The 14674-nt window shown below is 51.1% G+C and overlaps 4 protein-coding genes across 4 annotated transcripts; 1 reads left to right on the forward strand and 3 right to left on the reverse strand.

Annotated features, from left to right (window-relative positions):
- Window positions 1–944: 944 nt before the first annotated feature.
- N7468_004975 (serine/threonine protein kinase SAT4) lies at window positions 945–2672 on the reverse strand (the record flags this gene model as incomplete). Its single annotated transcript, XM_058474272.1, has 2 exons — window positions 945–1076; window positions 1164–2672. The coding sequence occupies 2 exons, from the start codon at window positions 2670–2672 to the stop codon at window positions 945–947; spliced, it is 1641 nt and encodes a 546-aa protein (XP_058330012.1).
- A 5067-nt stretch (window positions 2673–7739) lies between these two features.
- Window positions 7740–8451, reverse strand: N7468_004976 (TRAPP subunit BET5; the record flags this gene model as incomplete). Its single annotated transcript, XM_058474273.1, has 5 exons — window positions 7740–7760; window positions 7822–7910; window positions 7983–8128; window positions 8188–8359; window positions 8415–8451. 5 exons carry the CDS (start codon window positions 8449–8451, stop codon window positions 7740–7742), a joined length of 465 nt encoding a protein of 154 aa, XP_058330013.1.
- Window positions 8452–8802: 351 nt separating this feature from the next.
- Window positions 8803–11561, forward strand: N7468_004977 (serine/threonine-protein kinase; the record flags this gene model as incomplete). Its single annotated transcript, XM_058474274.1, has 6 exons — window positions 8803–8906; window positions 9018–9087; window positions 9150–9299; window positions 9377–10174; window positions 10227–10364; window positions 10419–11561. 6 exons carry the CDS (start codon window positions 8803–8805, stop codon window positions 11559–11561), a joined length of 2403 nt encoding a protein of 800 aa, XP_058330014.1.
- A 1920-nt stretch (window positions 11562–13481) lies between these two features.
- N7468_004978 (putative AT DNA binding protein) lies at window positions 13482–14666 on the reverse strand (the record flags this gene model as incomplete). The annotated part of the gene is made up of 3 exons (XM_058474275.1): window positions 13482–14350; window positions 14484–14559; window positions 14625–14666. 3 exons carry the CDS (start codon window positions 14664–14666, stop codon window positions 13482–13484), a joined length of 987 nt encoding a protein of 328 aa, XP_058330015.1.
- Window positions 14667–14674: the final 8 nt, after the last annotated feature.

Here is a 14674-nt window from a genome sequence, read left to right on the forward strand (position 1 = left end):
CACCTGTAACCTGATGTCATGCATTGGGTGGGCATCTTGTTGTGCGAGATGCATCATCCGCATCGTTAGCAGATAAATATTACCCATAGAGGAAGGTCCCGACGACGTGGCGAGCGCCAGCTGGCCTTGATGTGGTAAATCAGGTGATTCGCGGTTTAACAGTAACAAGCCAGGGAAACAGACGCAAACTACACGAAGGCAAACGGTCAGGTGAGCTGGAGATCCTGGTCATTTCAGATCTAATAACGAACCACTTCGTTCGAGTCTATATACAGGATTTACCGGATGCTATATACGGGGCCCGGTGATATGAACGAGGGAATTCAACCCCCCCCAAAAAAGAAAAAAAGAAAAACAGAAAGGGGGAAAAAAAGAAAAGAAAACAAAGTCAAACACGCAAATGGATCTCCCACCTATACTGATTTCGGTTAAGGGACAGAGAAAGTAGTCCTCCCCAACCGCTAGCAGGACGCCATCGCTAATACACACACGTAACAAAGTCCAACTTGCCGCAAACGCCGTCAAGCCGTTCCAGCTTCAAGGTAATACCAAGACCGACCGCAAGAGGAAAAAAAAAGGATAAGAGGGGGATGAAAAAAAAAGTCATGACTCTTCGTTGCATTTCACATGAAAAAACATGACAATCCAGACCAAGAAAAAGAAGAAAACCCGCAAAGCTAAGCAACGATAGGCTGAAAAAGCTGAGATATAGAAATGCGCCAGGATCATATGACCGAAAGGACAAAAAAAGGGCCTCCATAAATCTAAAGGAGCATTCAAAGGACAAGACAAGGACCGCCTTTCCCTTGAACGGGTTCTTGGGACAAGACATAAACCACCCAGATGCTCATACAAGGGGAATTCTTCCGCATTGAAAAATAAGCCATCAATTCTGCCCTTGCCATTTCGTCCAAGAGTATCACCGGGAGAAACAAAGTGCACCGCTAGAATCCTTCCTCACCCGCCTTACAAAGCTTGATCTGTCGTACCCACTCGGACTTGAGCACTTGAGATGCGTTGATGCGGCGGGAGGGGTTGGGATCTAGAATAGAGTAGATCACATTTCGGCAACGTGCCTTATATGGAGTTAGCAAACTATACACACCGAAAGACACTTCTAGAAAAGAAGGAAAGCGGGGGAGAAGAATCAGGAGGGTACATACCCGGTGTAGTGTTTCAATAGGCGCATAGCCATCCTCGTGCTTGCGACCCTCCAAGTAACGTTGATAGAATTCATCCTCGTCTTTGCGGGCCACTCGCCACAGGTGTCGACCAGTACGCATAGCCATGTAGATCACACCAACAGCCCACAGGTCGACAGCGCGAGGATCAAATTCCTTCTCGGTGTATTCCTCCGGCGCAATGTAAGGTGCCGATCCGCAGAGGCCCGCTGTCATGTGGGCTTCTTTTTCCCAGGCCATACGGAAACATTCACCGTTGCCAAAGTCGGTGATCTTCAGCGCACCGTGGGTAGTCAATAGCAGATTCTCGGGTTTCAAGTCACGATGGGCAACACCCATCTCATGCATATATTCAACTCCGCGCATCAGCTGTTTGAAGAAGCAGTCTGCCTCAGCAACCTCGAGTTTTCCAGCGGCAAGGACCAAGGTATACAAATCACCTCCGGCACAATACTCCATGACCTCGCAGTAATCGCCTTTGGCATCCTGCAGGAGATCTAGAGTGTGAATGACATTTGGGTGACGAAGAGATGAAGAGATGCAGAATTCAGAAGTGAGTCTCTTCTGGTATTTCTTGGCTGTCTCCTGAGGACGGCGCCGGAACTCTTTCACGGCATACAGCTGTTCGCATTTCGAATCGGCCGGGTCGACTTTGTGTGAGATGCGGACGATGCCAAAGGCGCCGCGGCCTACAATCTCCTGGCATTTCCCGTATTTGTCGACCAGAGATGCGGTGGCATTCGGGCCACCCTTCTTGTCGGCGGCGAGTTTGTCTCGTTCGGTTCTGAACTGGTCGATCCAGGTCGACATAAGGGAAAGTTGCTGCTCGTCCACCTGATCGTCCTTCTTGCGGGCTCCGAGCATATCGCGAAGAAGATCGGTGAGCTTTTCTTGCCGGCGGGCACTTCGAAGGTGGTGACAGTGGTGTCCCAGGTGCTCGGGGAGGAGTTCAAATCGCTTATGCGGGGCAACTGCGGTCTCTTTCTCTGCTTTGCTGCCATTGATTTTCTTTTTGCTGTCCTTCTCAATAGGCTCGTTCTTCAGAGAGGGCTGGCGAGAAGGCGTGCGGGACGGAGGTCTTGAGTTCGCACGGGATGAAGGTTTTGAAGAAGGTTTCTCTTTATGACTGGATGGTGCCTGGATACTTTCGAGGCTACTGTCGGATAGATCTCTGTGGATGTCGTGGTTCTGTTGTTCCTTCTGTTGTTCCTTCTGCTGTTCCTTCTGCTGTTCCTTCTGCTGTTCCTTCTGCTGAGGGACCTTCCCTGAGCTGGAGAACATGCGCGAAAAACGGGCAGCCATATTGGCTTTGGTCTGCTTGGGAGCTGGGGAGGTGGCCGATGGGGAGAGAACCTCCCCATTCGGCGGGGAAACAGTCATGCCCGCCAGGGCGCGTGTTACCGAAGGGTCTCCATCCCGGTCATGTGAATGTAAAGAGTTCGTGGTAGAAGAGACTGCAGACGGAACTGGTGAAGCAGAAGGTGGAGTCATGTGCGGTAGTTTTGGAGGGTGTTGATGGAAGGTAAAGGACCACGTCTCCAATGGAGAACTGGGGGACGAGCGAGAGCTCGCACGAAGCTCGATGGCTACACTGCAAGCTCCTCGACAATAAGAGAACGGTCCCAAGGTGAGGGGGAAAAAGAAGAAGAACGGGCGATTTTTTGGTGGAAAAAACGGCAGCTAGTTGCCTTGTAGCCTCAGGCAGAAACACAGTGACGCCAGAAAGTCGCAGTTATTGCCGTTACCTGGATGCGAGCGGAAAACGCTGAAAGTAGATCAAGTTGACGAATTCGATTTTCGACCAAACAGCCTCGAGGCAGCCCCCGGTGGGAAGGGTAAGTGTCACATATAAGATAAGTCAAACTTTCAAAGGAAGAGAGAAGAAAAAAAGGAAAAAAGGGAAATGTGGAAGGGATACGAGGGGGATAAAATTGGCGATGCTACGGGAAAGGGCCACATGAAATACCACGGAGAAACGGTGTACCAGTATGGGGAATTACGTCGAAAACAAGAAGGAGCCCGCGGACTGATGGGCTTACGAGAGGAACAGCGAGCATCCGCGAGTAATGGGCGGTAATAGACAGTATTATACGTAATTTATCGTGAATACGCAGGCAAAAACCTCGAGGAGTAATGTAAAATCAGGTAAGAAAAGTCAGACGTTTAACCAGAAATTGCCAGAAATTGCGAACGCATTACCGGGTGTTACATCCTACATCCTATACGCAGCGTAACTTTCCGTCCTTGTCCTCGGCCTACGCCTCCCAACCCTAAAGTGGACGCACCCCCAATGTCAGCATTATTAATCTAGCATTGGCCCTCTACCCCAGGTAGGGCCTTCTATTTGATGCTCGAATCCTGAGCACAATCCTTGTTCTGGTTTCTTCACCCCTTTGTATCGGTTGTAGAGTAGTGTAGTGAGGTTGTACATTCCCGGTACTCGGTACCGGCGTATACTCCAGATGCATTCCCCAAGGTGCATTAAGAGGCTACTCACTGCAAAGTAGCTGCAGACTTAAGTTGCCGATATGTATCCGTACCTGCCGAGTACTTAGTACGTGGTGAGAGATTTAATGGAAATTCATTACGGCGCAGTCTACCGGGTACGGAGTAACCAGGTCCCGGCCCCATCATCGGAAGATCCTTGGTTACCAGCGCTGGGTGTTCCCTCTTCCGTGTTCACAGCTAAGAACGATCAAGCAATTTGCCAGGCCCGACTTTTCCTGGCCGATCTGCCCCGATGACGTTCCCCTCTTCAGCATATTAGAAACGTACTCATTTCGCCCTCGCAACTGTGCCCGATTGGCGCATTTCGCGGCACATTCTCTGACGTCGGATGAGCGGAGAGCTCTGCGTTGTTCATATTCGCCCCCCGAGGTTCGCCCACTGACGTACAATTACTCTAAAATACACTTTTCTACATCTGAATAATTTAACGCGAGCTTTGAGGCGAGTGAGGCTGTGCCCATCGAGCATCCTGGCCACCGCGCGCTGTGATTCGATCGTGGCCCCGCACCAGCACCGCGAGCCGACGCGCTGGGTGTGTCTTGTGGCGCTAGCATGGCCAGCGATGGGGAGGGGCCCATGTCCCGCAACTCATGGGCTTTCAAGGCGGGTAGAGAAACAACTCTGGGTGCTGTATCGTATCCCCCGCTTTCCGTGTGTGCTTCATGACTCGGTATAGCAAGTGCGAAACAGAGAGTGGAGTAGGCAATGGTTGGCCTGGTATCCTCTGTAATCAAGGTTGACCTCCGGAATCTAATTGTCCCGACGGCTCTAATGCGACGTGCCTGGACAATAGAGGTAAATCGATACAAAATCAGGGTTGGTCAGGGAAACCCCCCCCTCCGGACAGGCCATACGTCGTACCATAGATGAGACGTTTGATTGTACCAATCAGTTTCGGAAGATGGAGCTTTCAAATTCCGAAAGTGTTAATCCTCCTTGTCAATCCCCCTCCCCGCGAAACGCCCATACATTTTCTGAGAAAACACACGCGCAGAGCCGGCCGATCTCTCCCCAGCACGGGTCACTCATGCAAAGCTCCTCATCGGGTTATAGATGGAGGGCCCGGGGGGACGTTGTGACGGAGTCACCCGTCAATCATACGAGATGCTAGCTCCATTTTCTCCTCCCTTTTCTATCAGTTCATCTGGCGTCATCTGGGCTGAATGACGGCATCCCTGGAAGTCTGGCGCCGATTGATCAACTGCAGGAACCTATAGTACCCCTTGGTCCTCTACCGCACTGATTCGATATCGTCCGACAGCGCACAGTGCCCATTGGTATTGCAAATCATGGAATGTCATAGTGTCTGTTCTTATGTACGATAGATCGGAGCCTATCAGAGCTGCACGCACAGTCAGCAACGTCTTCCCTTCACCGTCTGTTGTCGGCGGGATGTCCTCCGCAAATACTAGTAGCATCAATTGCAAGGAGGGGCCAGTCGCCTACATGTCAAGCCCCGGCAGGAAGAGGTGGACTTTTTCGACACCCCACCATCAGCCTAGCAAGTTTGTGGGTGAATAACTCCGGAGTTAAGTGACCGTCGAAACCGAGTCCAAGTATTTACAAAAAACCCATACAGGCCGGTAAAACCGTAAACATTGAGGGCTGTATCCAAGGTATCCATGCACGCACAAGTCTGGGGAACTTTCAGCTTCCCCCCATAACCATAGAGTCGTACTCCGATATACGAGCTGGACAAGGTATTTTATTTGATCTTGGCTATGCTACCTACCAAGACGGTCTCCAATGCCTATTCCGCTGCAGCCGAGAACACACATGCGAACATCCACATAGTCGCACACTACGAGGCATTTGTCGTCGCCAATCACCGCCCCATTCAAGGAGGGGGCTTGGGTAGAGTGGCTTCATGCTACCATCCCCACCCCCGTACTCTTCCCCCCAGTATTGCGCAAAGATGACAGATTAGTGGGAAAGGAACGCATGGCCCGTACCTAATCTTTGAATCGGGTGAATACGTAGCCTCTTCCTTGCATTTCCTAGCTTCGTTCATCAAGAGCCGAGGTTACAAGAAAGCGCCTATGCCTCACAGGGTACGGTGTATACGCCCCAGAACCCACCAGATCATCCAACTTAAATCCTTTAGGTAAAACTTACTGTCCGGACATCGGAGTAGGGAATAAAAAAACAGACGCACACGACCTGCCCCTCCTGACCCCACTGCAAGCGCCGACAGAGGGATCCCAAGCGTGCCTAGTATCCACACGGTCAAAAGCTGTCTGAAATAGGCTTTGGTGCTGCTGCCTCCAGAGTAGCAGTCAAGCCTTCGCATTGGGCTACGCTACCCAGAGATTCTCAAGCGAACAGGACTGACCGCCAGTTTGACGGGATCTCAGATGACGGGGGGGGGCTGCAACCCCCTCCCCCTTTCGCAAAGCCGAAAGGTTAAAAAGGAATTGAAAATCGAAAATTGTAAGAAATGGGGGGAAAAAGACGAAACAAGACAGACTAGAGATTCTTTTACAAAGTACGCAGGCAGATAAAGAGCTATGGCCACCGCCCATCATCTCCAAGAAGTAAAAGAGAAGCGCAGGATGCATATCGGCATAGCCCGAGACTGCAACACTGGCTTGGTTTCTGAGCACAGCGCCGGGGCTGCATATCGAGTGGCGTGTGCTCTTCTTTGCTTTTTCTCGCATCGATGCATATTTCCACGTCCGATCCAGCTATATACTCCTCCACTTTGGTACCCGGGTATGTTCGTGTACGGTGGCTCCTCCGAGTTGGTAGGCTGTAATATACGAGTAGGCGTGAAGGGCACTGGTCGACAATTACCCGAACTTGGAGGACCGGCCAAGAACTAATTACGGATCGGTATACGCAGGGTATATGCGTATTTAGGTGTTCATGAATATCCAGCCCAGTTCGTGGAGGAGCAGATGGCTTTCCCGTTCCAGGCGCGGCCTCATACATGTACATCCATATATACAGGCGGTAAGATGGAAAATTCTGGACAGTACAATCTGTACAGAACAACAGAACAGCCATTTGTGGTAAGATACAAGCAGACTTGGGGCCAAAGAAGAAGCGAAAGAACATAATTTGAGCCAGCGATAATATCAGGGACACAGCTGAGAAACCCGAAAGAAGGGCCCACGGTAAGCCCAACAGACCCCAACAGACCGCATATAATACGAAGATCTGCCATTTTATGCATAAAAGGCAGAGAGACCACCCGCGACTCCGTTAGCTTGAACAGAGACATGTGCGCATGTACTGGGCCCTGATAGCTGTGCGACCTACAAGGGGCTGCTGCGGCCCGAGAGGGAGGAACCTGCTTTATCTTTTCTTGGCGCATGGCAATTGCTCATTGTGAACTTCGTCATTGGTTGCACTGAAGCCCCGGAGCAGATGGGAGAGCTGGACTTTGTACTGCCGAAACCTCGTGAAAGCTCCAGAACCTTGACCTGCGGGTTCGGGGAGAAGTTGCTCGCAAAACGGGAGCAACCTTGAGCTATTAGTCCTAATCGATCCGGTATGGTTTTACGATTCGTTTCTGTATCTGGTAATTTAGAATGCTGGTTTTAGATTGAGCTCTCTGTCCAACAAGCGAGCAGAGTAACGTGTTGAAAAGATGTATCTTTGGTATAGTGCGAAACGACAGCTATTGACAGGGGTTGGCATGATTGCTCATGGCCCACCAAAGTCTCCAATTAACCTGTAAAAGTTCCCAAAGTACTGCTTGAGTCGAGCCCCTAGTCTATAGTAGCTGTCCTAAGCTTGTGCCCGATATTTGGTGCGGTCGCTCGAGGGTTGGCGCGTGCACCCACGTGGGATATCCGGCCAATTTAATGGCAGCCCGGAGACCGCTCTTCTTGGATGCCATAAAAGCATCGCGAAAGGCAACCCCAGCCAAGACAAGATGTGACAGGATGGCGGTGTGTTTGTGTCCGATTCCGGGGACTTGAGAAACGAGACAGATCATCGATAGTCGGGTTGCCATTCGGGGATAATCTACAGCCCCGCCTCGCAGTTGACAGGGCCAGACCGGTTCTTTTGATTGCATTGCCTCGGACTGCGATAAAGACAGGATCATGCCAAGACCCGAGTCTGCTGGCGGATCAGATATGCGTTAACAGACAGGGGAGAGGACCATATGAAAGATTCTACATACCACGAACTGTTCCAGCGATTCCTCGAACAGCTCATTGTTCACTCCCAGCCCACCAGGGTGTTCCACCGGTGACAAAGGATTCTTGACCACTAGAAAACAAAAAGCAAGAGATGTGTTAGGAAACAATACGCAACCTTTCGCAGTCCGGGATTCGCACGAACCGTATTCCACGAAAAGGTTGATATAGATTTGCTGGAGAGCGATCCGCATGCTGGGACTTTTGATGTCGGTTAACATCACGAATTTGATGTTGGTTGGAGTTTCGTAGTAGTGGAGCTTATATTGGCTCGTGGTATAGGAGACGAAGCTATTGCGGAGCGGCGGTCAGCAACCACTAACGCCAGCATGTCCTCAGATAAGCCTTACTTGTCGTCTTCACCCCCCAATTTCCGCACCATGTTTCGCAGAGAGAACACCGTTCCGAAGACCAGCTTGGCATCATCGTCTCCCGTCCGCATAGTCTGGCCCAGCTCTGGTCCGCCCGGAGATTTGAGGGAGGCCGGGCGAGGGAGCCACCGACGCTTGTATATGCATTCCGCTAATGAGAATTAGCTGCGGGAAACAGTCAGACTAGCCAGCCTGAGACTCCTTACCGTGGCGGTCGAAGATGTAGAATGAATAGACGGTCATGATGGCTTTCAGGGCTGGAGCTGACGGAGTTTGTTGATGCTTTCCAACGTTCAGGGGAGGCGGGCGGTGAGAAACGCCGATAACCATATCGATAAAGAAGAAAAACCGCTGCCTGCTTGGGTTGGGCTGAATACGAGAATGGCTTTTTTTTAGGGGTCCATTTGATTTGTTGGTTCTAGCTTTGTTTATAGATTTAGGCATAGTTTCTGGAACTGCCCTGCAGAAGCTTCTCTGGTAAGGCTGATAGCCTGCACCGCATTCGCTCTGCCCCCCGCTCGCCTCCTCGCTCTTTTACCCCACACATCCCCCTCTTCTCTTCCTCTCGTCATTTCCTCTCCACTCCTCCCTTCAATGTCCGACTACCCCGATACTCCTGTCTCCGAGGTGTCTGCGGAGCCTGTGGAGGGTGATTTTGATGGCTTGACCGATGACCCTCCGCGTCCAGTCCGAACCGAGTATGTCTTACATAGAGAAGAAATTTAATGATACCGCATGAAACACCTTAATATCACTCATTCAAAGTCACGACATGAAAGACTAATGGTGCAAATGATCGTACAATCTAGTTCTGCAGCATCGTACGAAAGTCTCGACCGACATCGGCGACGAAATCCTCGTACGCGACGTCCAGTGAAGGTTGGTGTTTAGTGTTTCTTGATACGTAACAGACTCGGTGGGACTGATCGTGTTGCGGTTAGGAAACGCTGAATGCCCGGTCGCAATATACAACCAGCCAGGATGACGGTACCGCCGAGCATCATATTAATCAATATGTGATTCGACAAGAAATTGGCCGGGGATCCTTTGGGGCAGTCCATCTGGCCTCGGACCAGTTTGGTAACGAATATGTAAGATTGTTCCTGTGTATAAGCAATGTGTGGGATCGGGCTTTTGTGCTAATTCGCTATTCCTCGACTTGCAAAAGGCAGTGAAGGAATTCTCGAAATCCCGATTGCGAAAGCGCGCTCAGTCGCATCTTCTGCGCCGACCACGGGGCCCAAAACGGCCTGGAACTGGTTTGAACTCGCCATTGCACCGCCATCCGTCAGGCAGCGATGACTCCGAGACCGACAAGAACCCATTGTACCTGATTAAGGAGGAGATTGCCATTATGAAGAAACTCGACCACGGCAACTTGGTGTCCCTGATTGAAGTGCTGGACGACCCGACGGAAGATTCGCTGTATATGGTAATGGAGATGTGCAAGAAGGGCGTGGTGATGAAAGTCGGACTGGAGGAACAGGCCGATCCATACGATGACGAGCAGTGCCGCTGCTGGTTCCGTGATCTGATATTAGGGATTGAATACCTTCATGCACAAGGAATCGTACACCGCGATATCAAGCCGGACAATTGTCTTGTGACCAGCGACGACGTGCTCAAAGTGGTAGATTTCGGAGTTTCAGAGATGTTCGCCAAAGATTCGACTATGTTCACTGCTAAGTCAGCCGGATCGCCTGCTTTCCTTCCTCCAGAGCTTTGCGTTGTCAAACACGGCGATGTTTCCGGGAAAGCAGCGGACATTTGGTCCATGGGTGTGACATTGTATTGCCTTCGCTACGGGAAACTGCCCTTTGTGAAACAGAGCATCTTCGAATTGTATGACAGTATCAGGGCGGATCCAGTGGTTTGTCCAGATGAGCCAGATGAGCGGTTCAAGGATTTGATTCATCGTATTCTGGAGAAGGACCCTGCGAAGCGAATTGACATGCACGCGTTGAGAGTCAGTTTACGCATGAATTCACTCGTGGTGTACTTCACTGACCCTTTTGCAGGAACATCCATGGGTGACGATGAATGGCGCTGACCCTCTTCTGTCTGAAGAAGAGAACACGGCTCATGAAGTTGAGCCACCGACAGAAGAGGAGATGAATGCCGCCATTACAAAAAACATGGGCCGCCTCATGACTGTGGTACGCTTGGCTAAGCAAGAAATAGAGACATTGAACCTTCTAACTCATGCATAGATGAAAGCTGTCAAGAACTTCCGGCGCCTAGTTGATCCACATAAAGCAGGCCATGCGATGCAAAGTATACTCGGAGGAGACATCGAGCCCAACTTCGTTGAGCCACCGATGGAGATCGATCCAGAAGACAACTTCCCCCAGGTCGGGCTTGACCTTACCGCCAAAAGCCCTGGGTTTGGCCCCATCCGGAAAATGATGGAGCGGAGCACTGCACTGGGCGACGACGTGGGATTGAGTGACTCAAGTCAAAGCCCAATGAGCAGCAAGCGGCCCAGTGGTGTATTTGAACCAGAGCGAAAAGACTCTGGATCAATACGCAGCGGGCGTTCGGCTCGAAAAGCCGATTTCGACACTTCTCACTCCCAGTCAGCATCTCCAATTCCTCTTTCTCGGGCAAGCTCGGCGACGACAAAACGCAGCATTGAAGGCACAAAAGGTCATGCTCGAGATCCATTAGAGTGCGAGTTCCCCTATCTTTTCATCGGACCTTCTACATACACTGGCACCTCGTCCCAGGAGCCTAGTGACTTGAGCATTGGTAGCGATCCTGCTCCACTAATTACGGGGCCTGAAAGTGTATTGGAAGGAGACAACGCAGAATTGCCCATGGACAATGTGCAGATGGTCAGCGAGTCTCCTGGGGCTGCCGACTTTGACATTTACGAAACGGCTTATCGCAGCGAACTCGAGCGTATCAACAGTCACTCTATTGAGAAGGAAGTCAACCCCAAGGTTTATCTCACTCGGCGAGTCCAGAACAAAGACGAAGTCCTTCAATTTGTTAAGGACAAAGCGATAGACTTGCAGACTGGGGCGAAGAACATCATGTCGCCGTCTTCAAAAGGCGCAACAGCCTTTGGTGCGGCCGTCAGTTTATTGCGGGCCCAGATAGAGCAGCAGAAGGAAATGGAAGGAGAGTTACAAGGGGAGCAGAATGAGCAGGAAGTCTCTGGCTCGAGCGGTCAGCCCTCCGAACGCCAAACATCAAACCCGTCATTATCATCCTTTCCATTCCAGTCTATACCCGGTCCGGAGACCTCATCCCTTGAAGCAACTGGGGTTGCTGCTGAGCCCTATTTAGGAGAAGATACAGCGACTAAAATGCGCCGGCTTCTTGGTAAGGCTCGGGAGAAAGATGAGTAGGCGTGGGTGGTTTCTGAACTTATAATATTCCCACGTCATGGTAGGGGCAGGGAAGGGAAGGGCCGTGAGCTGCGCCGTTTTTTTGTCTTTCCATTTCTTCCTCTCTTCCTTTGCAATCTCTCTGTCCATAGGTTTCCCTTCGCTTCATGTATTTTGGTCCTGCTTTTGGAAGGAGCATTTGCATAGTTTACTCTTCTAGCCTCAGCCTAGCCCCCAACCTCTGACATCCTAACGTTTTTAATCTCATCAAATCAAGTAATACACCTCCAGAGAACGTTAGAAATGCACCTATATGCAGGGCTAGTACTAGTAGATAACCATCCGCCTTCAGTTTGAAATAAACATACCGAATGACATGGCTCCACGCTATCGGAGGCACCGGCCTCATAGCGACTAACAAAAGAATCGAAATATTCTGCTGCAAGTCACGAGTGACCGGATATGGGATATTCAATGCAGAGATTGAAAAAAATATATATAAAGAAAAAATTAAGCAAGGCCAGAAAAGAGTGACAAATGAGAAGCCGACATTTCGCGCTAGCCAGGGTTCTTCAAGGGAGCACCCTGTCATCATGAGCAGCTAAGTCCTGTGGCAAGTGCATTGCAGGGTAATATGATAGATCAGTCGCAGGTGGCCTATGAGATGGCAAGCGCCGGGGTGGCACGCGATGGGGTTTGCATGCATTAGCTCGAGCGCTTTGTCTTGCTTGGCGTGGTGGCGGGGTCTGCCGGGCGTTACTGGTAGCGCTGGGGAGCTCCAGGGTCATTTTTGGGGAGCGGGGGGCGGCGCGACTGGGCTTACTTTCGGTCTAGAATTGGGGGCTTCGGGGGGGGGGGGGTCATGTGGGTGTCATAGAAGAGTGGGGGAGGGGTGGGGGCACATTGAACAGGGAGCAGAGCTCGTGAGCATTATCAATAGGTCAATAATCTTACATATCATAATCCAGGAAAGTGAAGAACTGGCGAGAAGAGAAGGGCAGAGGCAGAACAAGGAACAGAGCAAGGTGGAGAATGGAATCCCCTTGGGACGGAGTCATGAGCCCTTGTGGGAAAATTAATCAAAAAAAGACAAGAACAAGCAGCACAAAACCACGCAGAGCATGCTGATACTGTGGGCTCAGCGGAGGTACACGGGGGTACCAGAGAAAGGAAATATTAGATAATACATGTCGATGGCTCAACTGTTCAAAACAGAAGATAAGCACACAGAAAGACTTCAAAAGAGAAAGGATATTCAAAAAGACCGCCGTCGCTGGGGGGCATTATAAAAAGTATGTCACGCTGGACACGGCTGGTAAGAAAGAAAGAACAAATCGAGTATAGTCTTCAGATGGAAGGAATTTCTTTTGGCGCGGCTCCTAGAACAAGCTAGAATTAAAGAACTGCGCCTGAGCATAACAAATCTTCGTTGGTCGTATAGAAAGGCTGCAAGCGAGGAAGAAGGCGTATATCTTCATCGAGCATGGATCATGGACACATCATTTTGCAAGGGTTGGCGTGGTAAATTAGACCGCAGGGATTGAAAAGAGTGTCTTGAAGGGACTCGAACGAGATATATTGACAAGAAGTTTGGCATCGATCGTAAAGTGTCAATATCATCTCGAGTCGTGGGTTGGAGAGATCGCTGAAGAAGCAGTGGCGCTGAAGAGAAAACGCTGGCGCAGGCAGACGAATACAAAACAACAAACACAACATGAACGCTGTCTATGGTTCATCATTTGATTCATGGAATCGTGGCTGGAGAAGATTAGAGAGAGGATGGCCGTTTGGGGGGTGGGCGTGCGGGGAAAACATGAAGACCCTTGGGAAAGCAGTTGGAAAGAACAGGAAAAAGAGGAGGAAGAAGAAGAAGAAGAAGAAGAAAGATAGAAGAACGAAGACAGAAAGCTGGGTGTTCAATGGATGAAGACATGGAATCCATCATCGTGGTTTTTCACCTGGAGTTATACTCGCTCGTCGCTCCGGATAAGGGCCCGGCGGTGGAGGGTCGCCTCGACTGTTGGCCGAACCACGACGACCACTATCGGGCGAATATCGGTCAGGAGGAATAGCCCCAAACGCGGTCCTTTCCATTGATTCATTGGTTGTTCGAGGGAACGTGTTGGGAGGGCCAAGTTGCAAGGCATGAGAATGGACCGGGAGGCCCAATTCCTGTGGCCGAGGCAACTCTCGCGGGTTATGACTTATACCACGAGCTGCGCTATCTCGGCGTTCCTCAGTTCCTGGTTGGAAACTTGGAGCTGGACCCAATTGACGGGCAGGGCCCACGGGGTCAAAAGGGATTGGGCCAGAAATGGGGCTCGGAGCGTGCATTGGGGGATTGCCGGGATAACCATAGGGCTGCGGGGGTGGAGCTGGACCTGGGATCGGAGGACCTGGAGGACTAGTTGGTGACGTGGAGGCCTTCATTCTAGAGCCCAGTCTGCGCGGCGGGGGATAAGTTTCGCCACGAGCTTCGGCGGCGGCTTTCCGTCGCTCAGTCTCAGCTTTACTAGGGCGACCTCGTTTGCGCGGCGGTTCACCAGTGGCAGCCTCGAGACCTGGAGAAAGCTGAGTGGACGCACCGCTTTCACTACTATACGAGGCGACACTAGGCGGCGGTCTTGGTTGGATGGCGCGCGGTTTGTCTGATGGATACAAGGGTCGTTTGCGCAAATTGGGATCTACCGGCGCTGTTGCCCTCGCTTCTGGACGCGGCATCTGGACCGACGGGGACGGCATGGCGGGTTGACTTGGAGCTTGCGCCAGCATGGCATCGTAAGCAATTCTGCACGAGTTGAGTGAGCGGCCTAGTCATGGTCGTAGTCAGTGGCCTATTCGGAATTTTGATATCGGTGCTGCGGTGTTCCGGCCTCAGGACGCGGGCTCCGGACTTGATAAGTACCTTGAGGCAGGGGAATCTCCCCCAATTGGGAGTAATACGGAACTCATTGATCAGGCGAACGAGGTGACTATGGTGCACCGAGGCCTTCTTCAGGATTTCGGTCAACAAAAAGTACTAGCGAAGCAGATTAGCGAGGCTGGGAGGGAGGAGGACGGTTCAAGTTCACATGGAGCACATACCTTCTCCTCCTCGGTCCAGGGCCTATCCGGTGGATTCGACATATCCGGAC

Source organism: Penicillium chermesinum, assembly GCF_028974085.1.
Source record: "Penicillium chermesinum strain IBT 19713 chromosome Unknown utg000004l:1.0-3345178.0:1.0-3348027.0, whole genome shotgun sequence".
Classification (NCBI taxonomy): Eukaryota; Fungi; Ascomycota; class Eurotiomycetes; order Eurotiales; family Aspergillaceae; genus Penicillium; species Penicillium chermesinum.